Below are 14,943 nucleotides of genomic sequence, written 5' to 3'. Positions count from 1 at the left end.
ATGGTAGGCAGGGGGAGTGGCCAGGAAACTTGTTTGAAAACAACATTCAACAACCTTCAAAAACAAACATTTTGCAGTTCTGCTTGGTGATGCTGGTTTCACAGAAATTACTCACTTCAGCTTTAAAGGTGCAGTAAGTCATTTCTGAGAAACACTGTTGATATTTGAAATAGAGACTCAAACAAACACACCCCTACCCAAAAGAAACACACCCCTCCCTTCATTGCTCCACCCACAAAACAACAAATACGCTATGCAACACAGGCAACCACTAACAGCTGCCGCATCAGACAGCTTGCACAAGTATGGATCAGCTGTGATTCAACAACAACAACAGCATACAAAAGCATATCTTGGTTCTGTGAAACATAGTAAAACCAGAGGTACTAATGTATCGAGCAGAAACAAAGCAATCTCTGTGTCTGTTTTCAGGTCCTCCTGCTTTCAAACATCTCTCCAGCACTGGAAAGCTTTTCCAATATTAATGGGGGTCTTAGCTCTTGCCCTTCTTCTTCCAATTATATTCATCTGACCATTTCCTCTTTGGTAGTGTCACCCATCTCTCTTTTTACAGTCTTTCTGCAAATGACCCGCTTGCTCACTCTCTCTCCTCCCCCATCATGAGTGGATATTGCTGAATGTTTACAAGAGTGTTTTGGTGCTCTGTGGATCGATACAATCCACCGTTTTTTCCCCCCCTATTTACGCAGCCAGGACTATGTACAAAAACAATATAATTTTTTAGCACACACACAGAACATTTGCTAGACATCTAGCAAATATTCGTAAAATTGTTTGTTTAGGTGTTGATTTTATATTTTCAACAGCGTTTCTCAGAAATCGCTTTCTGCACCTTTATGTTGTGTCAAGCTCTTTGGACTACTTTGAGTGAAAGTATTTTGAGCGTTTTTGCTTTTAAACATAAGTTTAATTTATTGTTTTTGTTCTGGCAGGAAGATGAGGTGGTGCTGCAGTGTGTCGCCGCCATTCAGAAGGAGAATCGCAAATTCTGCCTTTCAGCAGAGGGACTCGGCAACCGCCTGTGTTATCTAGAGCCCACATCAGAGGCGAAGGTAATGCCTCTTCATGTGTTCTCAGGAACTAATCACTGCTTCATTATGCCTGAACCTCTCAACACAAACCATAATGCAGATCGAAGCAAAGCAATTTATGAAAAACAGATTTAAAAAAAAAAAAAAAAAGAAAAGTTGAATGGTTAGACAATGGTTTAATGTTTTTTTTTTTTTTTTAATGGTTAGATAACTACAATGTACGAGTGCATAATGTTAGAATTACACAATCTGATTTGCTTTAGGTATGCAGATTAAGAAATACTTTAAATAATGTTCCTCTTTATGTGGAATAAAATGTCTTGGTTAAAAATATATGTTGAGTAAAGTAGGGAGACTTAAATATGTTTGAAGATATTTGCCTTTGATATGTTGTCCTCTAGCAATACATCAAATTAATGGAAAGAGATTCATGTAGTTGAAAACCATGGCAACAGCAATTGATCCTAGTGCTCTGCACCATATTTTCTATGCATCAGGAGGCAAGGCAGTAGGAGATCTGTGGGCATCTATGGTTATGTGCTGTGTCTACTGGGCCTGACCTTGTTCATACATTGAAAAAATGAAGGTGGATGATAATGATCTTTCCATTATCATATAAAGTATTGGTCTTCTTCATGCATATCAATAAATTAATTCTTATGGGTTACCAGTCATGAAACGGATAACCCTCAGTGACAGTGAGACATCTGCTGTAATTGCTTGAGTGACAAAGAGGATAACTGTCAGCCTTTACCATCATGCTTTACAATCACCCTGGTCTCTCACTTATGTTTAAGACCATAAATTAAGGTCATTCATTTTTATTATCAAGTGTGTGCAGTTTATATAAATAAATAAATATATATAAATTGTTGTTTATGGCTACAGATGACTTTCCTCATAGGCATCTGTCACTCTACTTTGCACATTCTCCCTACTCACATATCATATTAAGACCCTAGAGTTCATAGGTCACCATAATTCATGGCTTAATTATGTGTTTAAGGGTTTATAAAGTATACATTCAGTAAGACTGTACATGATTTAGACTGTAGTTATCAGAAGGTGACATAATGTTCACTTTCTCAGGATAGCTGAACTAGACAGTCAAGGAGCTTTAAATAGCAGCCTGATAAACAGATGCAGGGTGGGATAGACTTCTCTAGACCAAGGGTGGAGTTCACCACTTGCCCATGTAAATCCTCGCTGGCCTCTCAAGCTAATCTTAATGAACACATATCGAAAACAAAACGTCTATTTAGGCCTAATGAAAGACTTTAATCTGTAAACATAGCCACTCTACCAGTTATATGACTTCATCCATAATCAAAAGTAAGCAAAAACACCCACACTATCTTTCTCCCTTTCCACAGTATTTTCCTCCTGACCTATGCATCTGTAACTTTGTGCTGGAGCAGTCGCTCTCAGTGCGGGCCCTACAGGAGATGCTCGCCGGGCAGAACGGTGAAGGAGTAAGTAAACAAATAACAGCGATTACAGGGTTACTATACTGAATATACAGTATCTCAACCTTTATAGTAATAATCCTTTGAGTACTTTTGAGTACATTTACCATGTCAATCGGAAAGTATAATGGTGCTGAAAATGCATCCTGAAGTTAAATAAAAGTATAATTTGTGAGGCTCCATTAACATTGATGAGCAAATGCTAAATTTAGTGACGGTAGAACCACTAATTATGTTTCTACATCAATACACTGCATTTTGATATAGACAATAACTCATGTGTTTTAAAAGCAACATCAAAGAAAGTTATATTCATTGCACTGTCATGGAAAGTTACAGTAGCTGGAAAATTATATACACCACCAATCAAAAGTCTGGGGTCAGTAAGATTTTTTTAAAGTGATTAATATTTTAGTTTTTGATTAAAAATCATGAGAAAAAAAATAATGATGACAACATAAAAAAAAAAAAAAGGATTTGTCAATTTTGATTTCATGCTGGCTTTTAGCAGCACAAAAATATGTTCAACATTGATAATAATAATAAATGTTTCTTAAGCACCAAATCATGATATCAGAATGATTTCAGAAAGATCATGTGACACTGAAGACTGGAGTAATGATGCTGAAAATTCAGCTTTGACATCACAGGAATAAATTACATTTTAAAATATATTAACATAGAAAACGTCTCTGTTACATATGTAACCCTCGTTCCCTGAAGGAGGGAACGGAGACGTAGTCGGACGTATCGTACTGATTGGGATCACCCTTTATGGAGCCTGTCATCTTAGAGTATTGAAAAAACGAGCCAATGCACATTGGCGTGCGAGATTTGCATCTCGTGCTCTGCCCCGCAGCGTGGGTATAAGTACGGAAGCGGATGCATGCACCACTTGTTTTTCGCTGAGGAGCCGAGCAGAGCCCGGGATCAGCGGTGATCCAGCACTAGTGGTGACCCTGAGAGAGAAGTTCCTCCCTCAAAGGAATGGGCCAGGGAGGGGCTGTTGAGAGGAGCACCAGTTCGGGAAACCGAATCCGGTTGGGCCAATAAGGGGCAACTAGCAAGACCTGCTCTTCTTCCTCCCTGACTTTGCACAGTGTCTGTGCGAGAAGGCTCACTCGGGGAAACGCATACTTGCGGAGGCCCCGGGGCCAGACGTGTGCCAGTGCATCCGTGCCGAGGGTCCCCTCGGTCAGGGAGTAGAACAACTGGCAATGGGACGAGTCCGGAGAGGCAAACAGATCTATCTGTGCGGCCCCGAAGTGGTCCCAAATCAGCTGGACCGCCTGGGGATGGAGTCTCCACTCTCCCTGGGCCACAGGCTGTCAAGAGAGCTTGTCGGCGGCACAATTGTGCAGGCCAGGGATATAAGTGGCACGAAGCGACCTCAGATGCTTCTGACTCCATAGGAGGAGATGGTGGGCGAGTTGCGACATGCGACGGGAGCGAAGACCACCTTGATGGTTGATGTACGCAATGGACCAGTACATGCTTGTCGAGCAGCGACGTTTTGAGGCAGGATCACCCTTCCAAGAGGTAGTGGTCGCCGGACACAGTTGCATCGCGACAGACCGCTCCACTGGAGGGATAGCCTCGTACCCCTTCGCCGTTCCTCCATCAAGGGTAGTGAGGGGGAAGGAGGAACTAAGGCGGTTTCTGGCAGAAAAAGGTGCCGTCCACGACCTAGTAACCTCCTCATGCACTTTCGGGAAAGAAAGGCACAGAGAAACCAGTCATCCAACTGAGACAGTTCAGAACACGGTGGAGGGTTCCACGCGAGCCCGACCATCTTGGCGGCCCGTTTCAGCATTGCTGACATTTCTGGATCCGGCTTGGGCAACGCTACTCTCCCAGAAGGAGGTAGCGCAGCCGAGCCGTCATCTCCAGAGTCCAGCTCCCCTTCCGATGCAGCGATCGACATCCTGTCCTCAGGAGGAGCCCCGAACGAAACGTCTGGTCGGTCAAATACAGAGGGACCAGCACGTTCCGCAGGAAGCTCCACCAGCTACGGTGTGACAGAGGAGTGAGGGGCCCACGGGGACTGGTTACTGGGTGGGGAAGCCACACTATGATCCTCAGATCACCCATCCCACACGGCGCAGTAGCTCTCTTCTGAGGTGGGCCAGAAGGGGCGCTAGAGTAGGACATGGGAATGGGGACTCCACCTTCACGGATGAAGGCGAGTCTCGAACTCAGCATCGAGATAGTCATGTTCCCGCAATGAGAACATGAACCATCCACAAAAGCTCCTTCAGCTCCTTTCAGCCCAAACACTTGATGCATCTATTGTGACCGTCAGCTGGGGACAGGGAACGACTGCTTCCAGAAATGCACGGGTGGAATGGCATCTTGAAAAAGACGTAGACACACCCATGTTGCTCTTTCAGGAAATAGCGAAAGACAAGTGGTGCGTGCATCCGCTTCTGTATTATACCCGCGCTGTGGGGCAGAGCGTGAGATGCAAATCTCGCACGCCAATGTGCATTGGCTCATTTCTTCAATACTTGAAGATGACAGGCTCCCTAAGCATGATTCCAATCAGTACGGTACGTCCGACTACGTCTGAAAGGGAACAGTTATTTTTAATTGTACTAATATTTCATAATATTGCTGTTTTGACTAGTTTTTTTAACAAATGCAGTCTGAGCATAAGAGTCTTCTTTCAGAAACATGAAAAAAATCTTACCGACCCCAAACTTTAGTTTTTATTGCCAAAACTATCCCATTAGTTGTAATTCTTCTGTGTGACATATAGGGCAAGTAATCATGAGTGATGACATTGATATTGTGAAGTACTGACCACAGATAAATCACAACTACAATTCACACTGGCAGGTTTGATTTGGAGAGTTTTATGAATTAGAAATTACTTTATATTTTCAATATGATAGTAAAGCAAATCCTATATCCCTTAATCATTTAAACACCTACTTACTAACAAATGCAGGTGAGGTATGTAGTGTCATAAATGGATAAAATACTGCCATCCTTTTAATGCCTAGCGTAGTACCTCACCTTCTGCTTTTCTAATTACATCGCTCCACATGTCTATTCTGCTTTCAGTAGAAGGTGAAATTAAATGTTTTTTTTTCTCTCTCTTTATATATATATATATATAATATATATATGTATATATATGTATATATATATATATATATATATATATATATATATATATATATATATATATATATATATAAAATTATTTTTTTCACAAAAATACATTGTATTTAAGTTATTTACCGTGTTTTGCTCATGGATTGCCTCATCATTTGGCTACATTCAGTTTATCATATCCATGTATCCAACCAATATCAATACTTGAGTTTTATTTCTTTAAAAAAACTTTAAAGAAAAAAAACAGTAGCAAGAGTAGGTATAATTAATTAATTGTTTTTTTTTTGTTGCTGAGACATAATGAACTGAATGTGCTGAAGTGGCGAGGGTTTTCCAACTGCCTTCTTTAATTATATTTGTATCTTTGTTCATCATTGCAAGAATCCTGATCATGAGCGATGGGTATGTTCACAATTTGTTGACCAACGAGTATGCATGAATGTTAATCCAAATTATGCAACACATTTTTTAACTTACATAATTACACCTACTGCTCCTTTTGAGCATCCCAACCACTTCACGTGTCATTAACTGATTTTTAAGTGTGATTTAACTCATGACATAACCCTACTAATAAAGTTCACAATGCTAACCCCATGTCAGAGAATCAAGGTCGCTCTCCTTTATCTCAGACTCGTCTCCCCCTTTTAATTTTTATGTTATAATTGAGAGTGTGAAAATGTTCATGTAGCACAAAGAATATAAATGAACTTGTCAAACCTAGTAGCTAGTGGCCAAGAATTATGCAAATCCCCAAATAAAATCTACTGGCTAAGCATGTTCTGCACAGGGCCATTTGAATGCTTTATTCGCCCTCCCTTCAGCACAAAATGGCATGCCCAATATTTTATTTCATGTTTATTTATTTTTTTACTGCAGCATTTTGAAATGAGATTGTCACAGCATATATTTTATTAGCTCAGTGCTGTCTATCTGTTGTGCTATCATTAATGTCTACGAGAGAGTGAGTTCTGTTGGAGAACCATTGTGCAGCAGAGTTTCTATATACAATACTTCACTATAAAGATTCCTATCGTGTCATTTGTGTAATGAATTCAGTGTCTGATACACCTGTCGTGAGGAAACAATGCATTTAATGTCTTTTTTTGTGTTGATTATTTGTAGTTTGAGATGTGAACTGTTTCTTCTTGCATTTGGGCTCTAACACTGTCAAATTTCAGGAGTACCAATGACGAGGAAATGATCTGGAATGCTGATTCCAGAAAGAATGTGTCTTGATACATGGAATATTCCATGATTTTTCAGTCTTTTTATTCATTTTTTGGTTTCTTCTTTTTATGGATTGCTTCTTTTTCAGCCCCAAAATAGGATATTGTGCTACTTTATAATACTCTACTGTTCAAAGTTTAAAGTCAGTAAGATTTTTTTTTTTAAAGAAATTAATCAGCAAGGATGCATTAAACTGATTAGAAGTGACATTAAAGGGATAGTTCACTTTGAAATTAATTTTTGGTATGTTTTAGCTTACCTCAAGGGCATCCAAGATGTAGGTGTCTTTTTTTCCGCAGTAGTTTCAATTTTGATATTTTTAGGTCAAACCGTTCTTGTCTGTCAGTCATATAGGGCTATGGTCACCACCTCAAAGAGCATGCACAGAGTCCAAATTAAACAATTCCCCATCGTAAGTACACATTGATGGCCTAAGACACGAAACGAGCGGTTTGTGTGAGAAAACGAACAGTATTGATATCGTTTTTACCTCTTATACACAGCCATGTCGAAGTGATCTGATCTGACGTGTACGCAGACTGGTGCATAGATATATACACTAGATGTCGCCTTAAAGACATTCGTTCCAATGAACTGCCGTAGACAAGGCGACATTTAGTGTGTATATATCTATGCACCAGTCTGCGTACACGTCAGATCAGATCACTTGGACATGGCTGTGTATAAGTGGTAAAAACCATATAAATACTGTTCGTTTTCTCACACAAACTGCTCGTTTCGTATCTTAGGCCATCAATGTGTACTTACGATGGGGAATTGTTTAATTTGGATGACGGGGAATTGTTTTAATTTGGACTCTGTGCATGCTCTTTGAGACAGTGACCATAGACCTGCATTATATGACTGACAGACAAGAACGGTTTGACCTAAAAATATAAAAATTGAAACTACTGTGGAAAAAAAGACACCTACATCTTGGATGCCCTTGAGGTAAGCTAAAACATACCAAAAATGTATTTCAAAGTGAACTATCCCTTTAAAGACCTCTAAAAATATATATAGCCTATTTAAAATAAATATTGTTCTATTGATCATTCTATTAATCAAACAATTCTGTCACGGTTTCCACAAAAATAATAAGCAGCACAACTTTTAGCAACATTGATAATAATAAGAAATGTTTCTTGAGCACCAAATCAGGATATTAGAATGATTTCCGAAGGATCATGTGACACTGAAGACTGGAGTAATGATGCTAAAAATTCAGTTTTGCCATCACAGGAATACATTTTAATATTTATTTTAAAATTTATTAAAATAGAAAACAGTTATTTTAAATGGTAATAATATATATTATTGCTGTATTCTGATCAAATAAATGCAGCCTTTTCTTTCAAAAACATCATAAAATCCCACCGACCCCAAACTTTTGAATGGTAGTGTATATTCATTTAACATTTATGCATCAAGATGGCTTCTTGACCTTTTTATCAACAGTCCAGAGATCTTGCTATTTTTAATAAGCTGAGAGTGAACACAGTGGTCGGATTTACCAGGAAAAAAGCAACTGTTTGGAAGTTGCAGTTTCTGCTTAAATGTGGCGCTAAACTGTACGATATCTCAGCGACATACAGCAAACGTACTGTTGTGTATCATCTGATATTTCAGTTAGACAGCAGGCATACAGCAACAGCTGGGAGTAGGGAACACAAGTTTCAGCTTTCCTCTTTGTCAAAGTCATTCGTTTTTGGACTGCCAGTGAGGGGTCACACAGTCAGATTAAAAATATGATTGTCAAACGTGGCAGTAATTATTATTGGTAATCATGATAGATTAAGTGAACACTATCACCAGCTGCAGACTAAAACATGAGTTTTACCTGAGGTTCTACATTATATTTATATTTAACTAAGAGAAACATCTTTTCCCCCAATGCACTCAGAGGCTTATAAGACGGGTAAGTATATTTATTCCCCTATTTATTTATATTTTTTCATTCTAGTTTTTTTCCACACCCTCCTCACATTTCCTCATCTACGGTACAACGACGAAATTTTGTTCTCGTTCAAACCGCTGAACGAGAAATTTCCATTTAACATCCGTCCAGCATGTTCTTCCCAGTGTTTTCTGTTTCAGTGACTCCTAACTTTATTTTAGCAGTGACCATTCTGTCCATGTCTCTGAACCTTTGCCTTGAGTGTGCTTACAGCGTTTTACTCTCTTCTGTAGGCAGCACAAGGAGGTGGACATCGGACACTGCTCTACGGTCACGCTATCCTCTTTAGGCATTCCTTCAGTGGAATGGTGAGAATGCACCACACAAATTGAAGCCAGTGGGGAGAAGGATTAGGCAGCCTGTCACAGCTTACAGCTCACACACATCAACTTCATGATCAATGACTCCCAACAGTATATTGGGGGGAGATGGGGATAAGTGAAAATGCTTTAACACCACGAATGACAGGACGGCTTATGTTTAAATGGGATAATTATGTGTTTATATTGTTGATAAACATTAACTATAAAGCTTGAAGCTTATTGAACTGGTCCTTCTGGAGGCGTTTACCAATATTGCATTGCTACAGTGTATGGGAACTTTATCTGTCATGATTTATTAGTAGAATTTACACTTGTTTCTCTGTTTTCCCACAGTATCTGACATGTCTGAAGACTTCCAGGTCTCTAACAGACAAACTGTCTTTTGATGTTGGCCTAGAAGAGGATTCAATTGGTAATAACATCAGTGTTATTTTAGTATTATTTTAGTAGTACATTTTTCATTTTAATTTTAGTTTGTCATTTCAAATTTGTTTTCTTCATTTTTATTTCAGGTTCAGTTTAAGTAATTTTAGTACCCTAACTTAAACTTATTTTGTTTCATTTAGCTGCCAACGTTTTTTAATCTTCAAACTTTAAGTTTTTTTCATCTAATGTTTTTTTTATTATTATTTTTTATTAATGGTGTGCTTCAATAGACTCACAATAACAATTTATTTATTTATTTATTTATTTTTCATCCCTTTCTGGCCTCTTTCTTTGACATTTGAACTGTAGGTAACAGATGCAGTGCTAGGACTTCTTCCCAAGCTTTGAAAAGAGATCCAAAATTAAACTTAGATATCTTACTATTTTTGTGTGTTGTGTCACCCGAAATAGAGAAACATGAATATCCGTATCAACATCTAAGTTTGCAAACACCCAAAAGATCTTATAGGCAATCTCGGTTCATCATGGTCAAAATTGATTGAAACATTGAGAGCTGTGGGACATTGATGAGCTGTTTCTCTATTTACAGTACATCTGGTTAATGTCCTTTAACTGATGATTTGTTCAATCAAAGGGGAAGCTTGTTGGTGGACAATTCACCCGGCATCCAAGCAGAGGTCAGAGGGTGAGAAAGTGCGTATTGGGGATGACCTCATCTTGGTCAGTGTGTCTTCTGAGAGGTTCCTGGTGAGTACCTGCTTTGTTTGAGGTTAAAAGAGCAGCTCTTTACATACAACACCAAGTCATAGTGACCATGTCTTTCAAGCCCCACTAAAACACAATATAAAATAGTAGCTTTGTGTCAGCAACAGACTGAAATTCTTTATCTCATAAGTAATTAAAGAGGCCATATTATGCCATTTTACAAAGTCTTGATGTTGTTTTTTGGGGTCTACTAAAATAGGTTTTCATGCTTGAATGTTCAAAAGACTCATTATTTTTACATATTTTACATTGTTGCAGCACCTCTCTTCCCAGTCTGTCAGTAAACAGTGTTGCCAGATTGGGACGGTGTTTTCCAGCCCAAAAGCTCACCAAAACCCGCCCACTACAAGAAAAAAACGCCCAAAATTTTACTGCCAAAATAATGTGATATAATGTCATTACCATGTCATTTAAGGTTGATAAGCACAATTTGTATCTCCTTAAAAAATAACGATTATAAAATAAAAAATAAAAAAAATGTCCAGGTGGACACTGTCAAAACGGCAATCAAGAAATGAACCGATGACTTTAACTTAACCCTCGGAAGTACACATTGCAGAACATAACGCAGAATTTAGCAATCAAAACAGATTCATCGTTGATTCAAACCTTTTTCAGCAGCTGTCAGGGACAAGTAGAGTGCAGTCTGGATAGTGTAAAAGTTGCAGATGTCTGGTTAGGCTAGTGTGCACATGACCATGGACAGAAGTCGTCCCATATTTGATTTCAATTCAAGTCATTCAACTGTGCTCTCCTTTATATTCACCATCGAGTGATCTCCCTCCACATGTGTACGTTTTTAGAGTTGCTCACTATCTCACTCTTCACTGTAGATACAACTTACTGTATAGTAGGCTATGTCACTTTGCCTTAGCGATCACTTGAATATACAGCTACAACTTCTCGCGCTCAATCGCGCCTGCCAGCGGATCGCTGATTGGCTAAAAGTGCGTGCTCGTCGGTGATGTCAACACTAACGCCAGCTGACTCTGCATGGGCGTGTGTGTACAGTAATGTTATGATGACTGATTTTATGGACTACAGGCACACTTTAGTTTCGTTTTTTAACCAATTAGACTTTAAAATGTAGATGTTTGAAAACCGCCTAACTAACCCCAAACCAGCCCAAATTTTGACCACCCGCCCAAACCCTTTTTTACCCGCACAATCAAATTCAAAACCGCCCAATTGGGCGGGAACCCGCCCAATCTGGCAACACTGTCAGTAAAGCTCTGTTTAGTATTACGAAGCCCCTCCTTCCGAAAAGCGCAATGTGCTCTGATTGGTCGGCTGTACCAGTGTGTTGTGATTGGTCAACCTCTTCAAGCGTGTTTTGGAAATGTCATGTCTCTTACCATAACCGCGTGTTCCGGTGTTCAACTCAACCAAGCCTGTCCCCGTTTATTCTGCTTGTGCCTTGGGCAGGAATGATTTAAATGAGAAATATTGTGACATGTCCATTCCTGGAAGAAAACTCAAGACTACAATCAAGGCGTTTCAGGGAGTTCAGAAACAGTGCTTACCTACTGATATAGATAATAATCCCTATACTTTGTAACTTTACAGACCTTTTTCATGCTCAAAGGGCAACATTACACACTAAAGAAATTTTTAAATGTAAAAAAGCATAATAGGCCCTCTTTAAAAAAAGGTGTGTTCATTTTTAATGTTACAAAAAAAATGTCCTTACGAACTGCCAGTGTATGAACAATTTTGAGTGATCTATTTTATTGAGGGGTGGTTGATTATGATTTCACTTTTTTAACTTTAGCTAGTGTGTAATGTTGCTGTTATGCTGTGAGCATAAACAACATCTGCGAAGTTACGAAGCTCAAAGTTCAAAGCAAAGAAGATATTTGCTTTTAAAGAAATCGTTTTTTAAGGACTACAACAAACGGCTGGTATGGACTACACAACATTCCTCCCGGGCTAGTGACATCACCAACCCTAAAATTGACATAAACCCCTCCCCTGGGAACGCGATTTATAGATTATCATGATAGAATATGCTAATCAATGACTAGAAGATAACTACACATAAGCTACCTAAATTCATCAACTAAATTCATTCTACATGTTGTCACTTATTCTTGAGTCTCTCCATCATTGTCTGACTCCGGTTTGAACATAAACATTGACATTTTCAGTGCATGTCTGTGTGAGGTAAAAGGACAAAAGCTGTTGTAGCTCCGCCCCCTGTGCTGAGAGCAGCAGCTCATTTGCATTTAAAGGGACAGACACAAAAATTATGCGTTTTTGCTCACCCTCAAAAAGTGACAATTTTAACATGCAATATAAAAATATCTTTGGAGTATTTTGAGCTAAAACTTCTCATACACACTCTGGGGACATCAAAGACTTATTTTACATCTTGTGAATAGGGCATTATACCACCCCTTTAATGGACTCAGGCACCCAGAGTCAATGTTTAAAATTTCCCAGATAAACTTTTAACTTTAAGCAATGCAATAATGTAGCACATAGACTGATCTGTTGTATAAAAAGAAGAAGAAAAAGTTCTTCTATAATTTCTCATTATAATTTCATTTGTGTCTGGTAAGATGACAGTTAATATACCTCTTTCATGCAGAGGAAGCCCATCAGTTTTAATCAAGTAAATTGTCATGGTGACGTGCTCAGCCTGCCAACAGAGCACTGAGTTCCCCTAGATGTACTGGAGGAGAATGGATGCACTGAGAGAGTGAAAGAGGTTTTACCCCAGTTTGTCCTGTTTCAGGCTTATTGGATTATATCTGACCTGCAGAGTGCAAATTATTTTGGAGGGTGTAAAACCCCTAATAAAAGTTTTAACCCCAAAAAGAATGTCAAAAAAAAAGAAAAGAAAATTGGTGGCCTTACGAAATACACTATCGTTTACAAGTGGGCATAAGTCTGGGTTTGGTAAGATTTTTTAAATGTTTTTGAAAGAAGTCTCTTATGCTCACCATGGCTGCATTTATTTGATCAGAAATACAGTAAAACAGTAATAATGTTAAATATTATTTCAATTAAAATTATTTTCTATTTTTAATTGTTTTAATAGTTTTTAAAATGTAATTAATTTGTGGTGTTTTATTAGCCTGGTTAAAACCAGACCATTCTCAGTAGTAACTGAGTTATGGTCTGGCAAAGCTTCATTAATAACTAATTTCTAAAGGGGCGTCACCAACGGACGTCGCTCAAATGGCTCCGGGTGCAATTGGATAGACCTAAAACCAATCAGAGCGATCGTCATCGTGTAAAGCCATATGCTGCGTCCCAATTCGCCTAAGTTACACTACGCCATAAAAGTATGTACTCTTTTTGTGAAGAAAAGTTATTTACTTTTGAATGTGTAGCAAAAAAGTAGGCAAGCTTTGGGACATACTACTTCGTCATCTTTATCGGACGGATCTGTCGCGTGCATCCTGTCGCGTAAACTGCCCTGTCAATCATCTTGTCACAGTTAAAATCCTCTATTAAATCTAATTTAATTTCCTACCGTTTCGGAGAGAAATGTAGTAGCACGTTCATCTGCCAGTGGGTCTTTCATGGAGACTGTCCTCATGTGTTTGCAATTTGAATATAATAATGCATTTAAAAGTTGGTGTGCTTCACCAACGGACGTCGCTCAAATGCCTCTGGGCGCAATTGGATAGACCTAAAACCAATCAGAGCGATCGTCATCGTGTAAAGCCCGCCCCAACGTTTCTGATTGGTGCCGCGATTTCGACGGATTAGAAATGGGTTTGAATGGGCTCTTTGCCAGACTACTTGCAGAGCAAATCTAAATTTGCCGGAAGTTGTCTGGGTTTTCCCAGGCTAGTGTTTTATCCTAAAATCATGAACTGGTAGCCAGTGTAGGGGATATATGATCCCTCTTTCTTGTGTTTGTCAACAACCTTGCTGGCACATTTTTTACCCGCTGAAGACGTGACAGCGAGGACTGACTTACACCCAGGTACAAAGCATTGCTGTAATAAAGACGTGAAGAAATAAAAGCATGGATTACTTTCTCCAGATCACTGAAAGTTAAGACAGATTTAAGTTTAGCAATATTTTGGAGCTGAAAACTGAATTGATTTGTTTGTCAAGCTCTGTGTCAAAAGTAAATCCCATATTCTTGACATAAGTATGCAGATTGGATGATAGAGGACCTAGACTCGTTGCTATATTATTTGCATTGCTACTAGGCCCAAATATAATAATTTCTGTCTTTTTCTCATTTAACTGGAAAAAGTTATTATTCATCCAGCATTTTACATAGAGATTTAGACATTCAGAAAGTGATTTCATGGATGTATCATCTACAGACTTCATAGGCAAATACATCTGGGTGTCATCAGCATATAAATTATATGAAATACTATATATTTTTTAAATAGAACCAAGAGGAAGCATATGTAATGAAAATAACACTGGTCCCAAAATGAAACCTTAAGGGACCCCAAGGTAAGAGAAGCTATAGATGATGAGAAATTTCCAATTTTAGGATAGAATGGTCAATCGTGTCAAATGCTGTGCTAAGATCCAGCAAAACAACACTGCTACTAGAGTCAGTTTTCAATAACATGTCATTATGTACTCTAAGAAGAGCTGATTCTGTGCTATGACCTGATCTAAAACCAGATTAAAATGTATCAAAAACATAATTTTCTTGTTAA

General features: G+C 38.7%; 1 protein-coding gene across 4 annotated transcripts in view; it reads left to right on the top strand.

Annotated features, from left to right (window-relative positions):
• ryr3 (ryanodine receptor 3) overlaps positions 1-14,943 on the top strand; it is an 87,529-nt gene that overhangs the window by 12,976 nt on the left and 59,610 nt on the right. For 2 of the 4 annotated variants that reach the window (XM_082147424.1, XM_082147423.1), the window contains exons 2-7: positions 954-1,073; positions 2,426-2,524; positions 6,020-6,040; positions 9,059-9,133; positions 9,482-9,560; positions 10,170-10,282. In XM_082147424.1, coding sequence (XP_082003550.1) covers positions 954-1,073; positions 2,426-2,524; positions 6,020-6,040; positions 9,059-9,133; positions 9,482-9,560; positions 10,170-10,282 — 507 coding nt within the window. The remainder of the gene's footprint in view (positions 1-953; positions 1,074-2,425; positions 2,525-6,019; positions 6,041-9,058; positions 9,134-9,481; positions 9,561-10,169; positions 10,283-14,943) is intronic. The other 2 variants (XM_082147425.1, XM_082147426.1) reach the window with 1 other exon arrangement.

Source organism: Leuciscus leuciscus (genome assembly GCF_965113295.1).
Source record: "Leuciscus leuciscus genome assembly, chromosome: 19".
In the NCBI taxonomy this organism is placed as follows: domain Eukaryota; kingdom Metazoa; phylum Chordata; class Actinopteri; order Cypriniformes; family Leuciscidae; genus Leuciscus; species Leuciscus leuciscus.
Note: the sequence above shows the minus strand (reverse complement) of the source record. Positions and strands in the feature narration are given on the sequence as shown.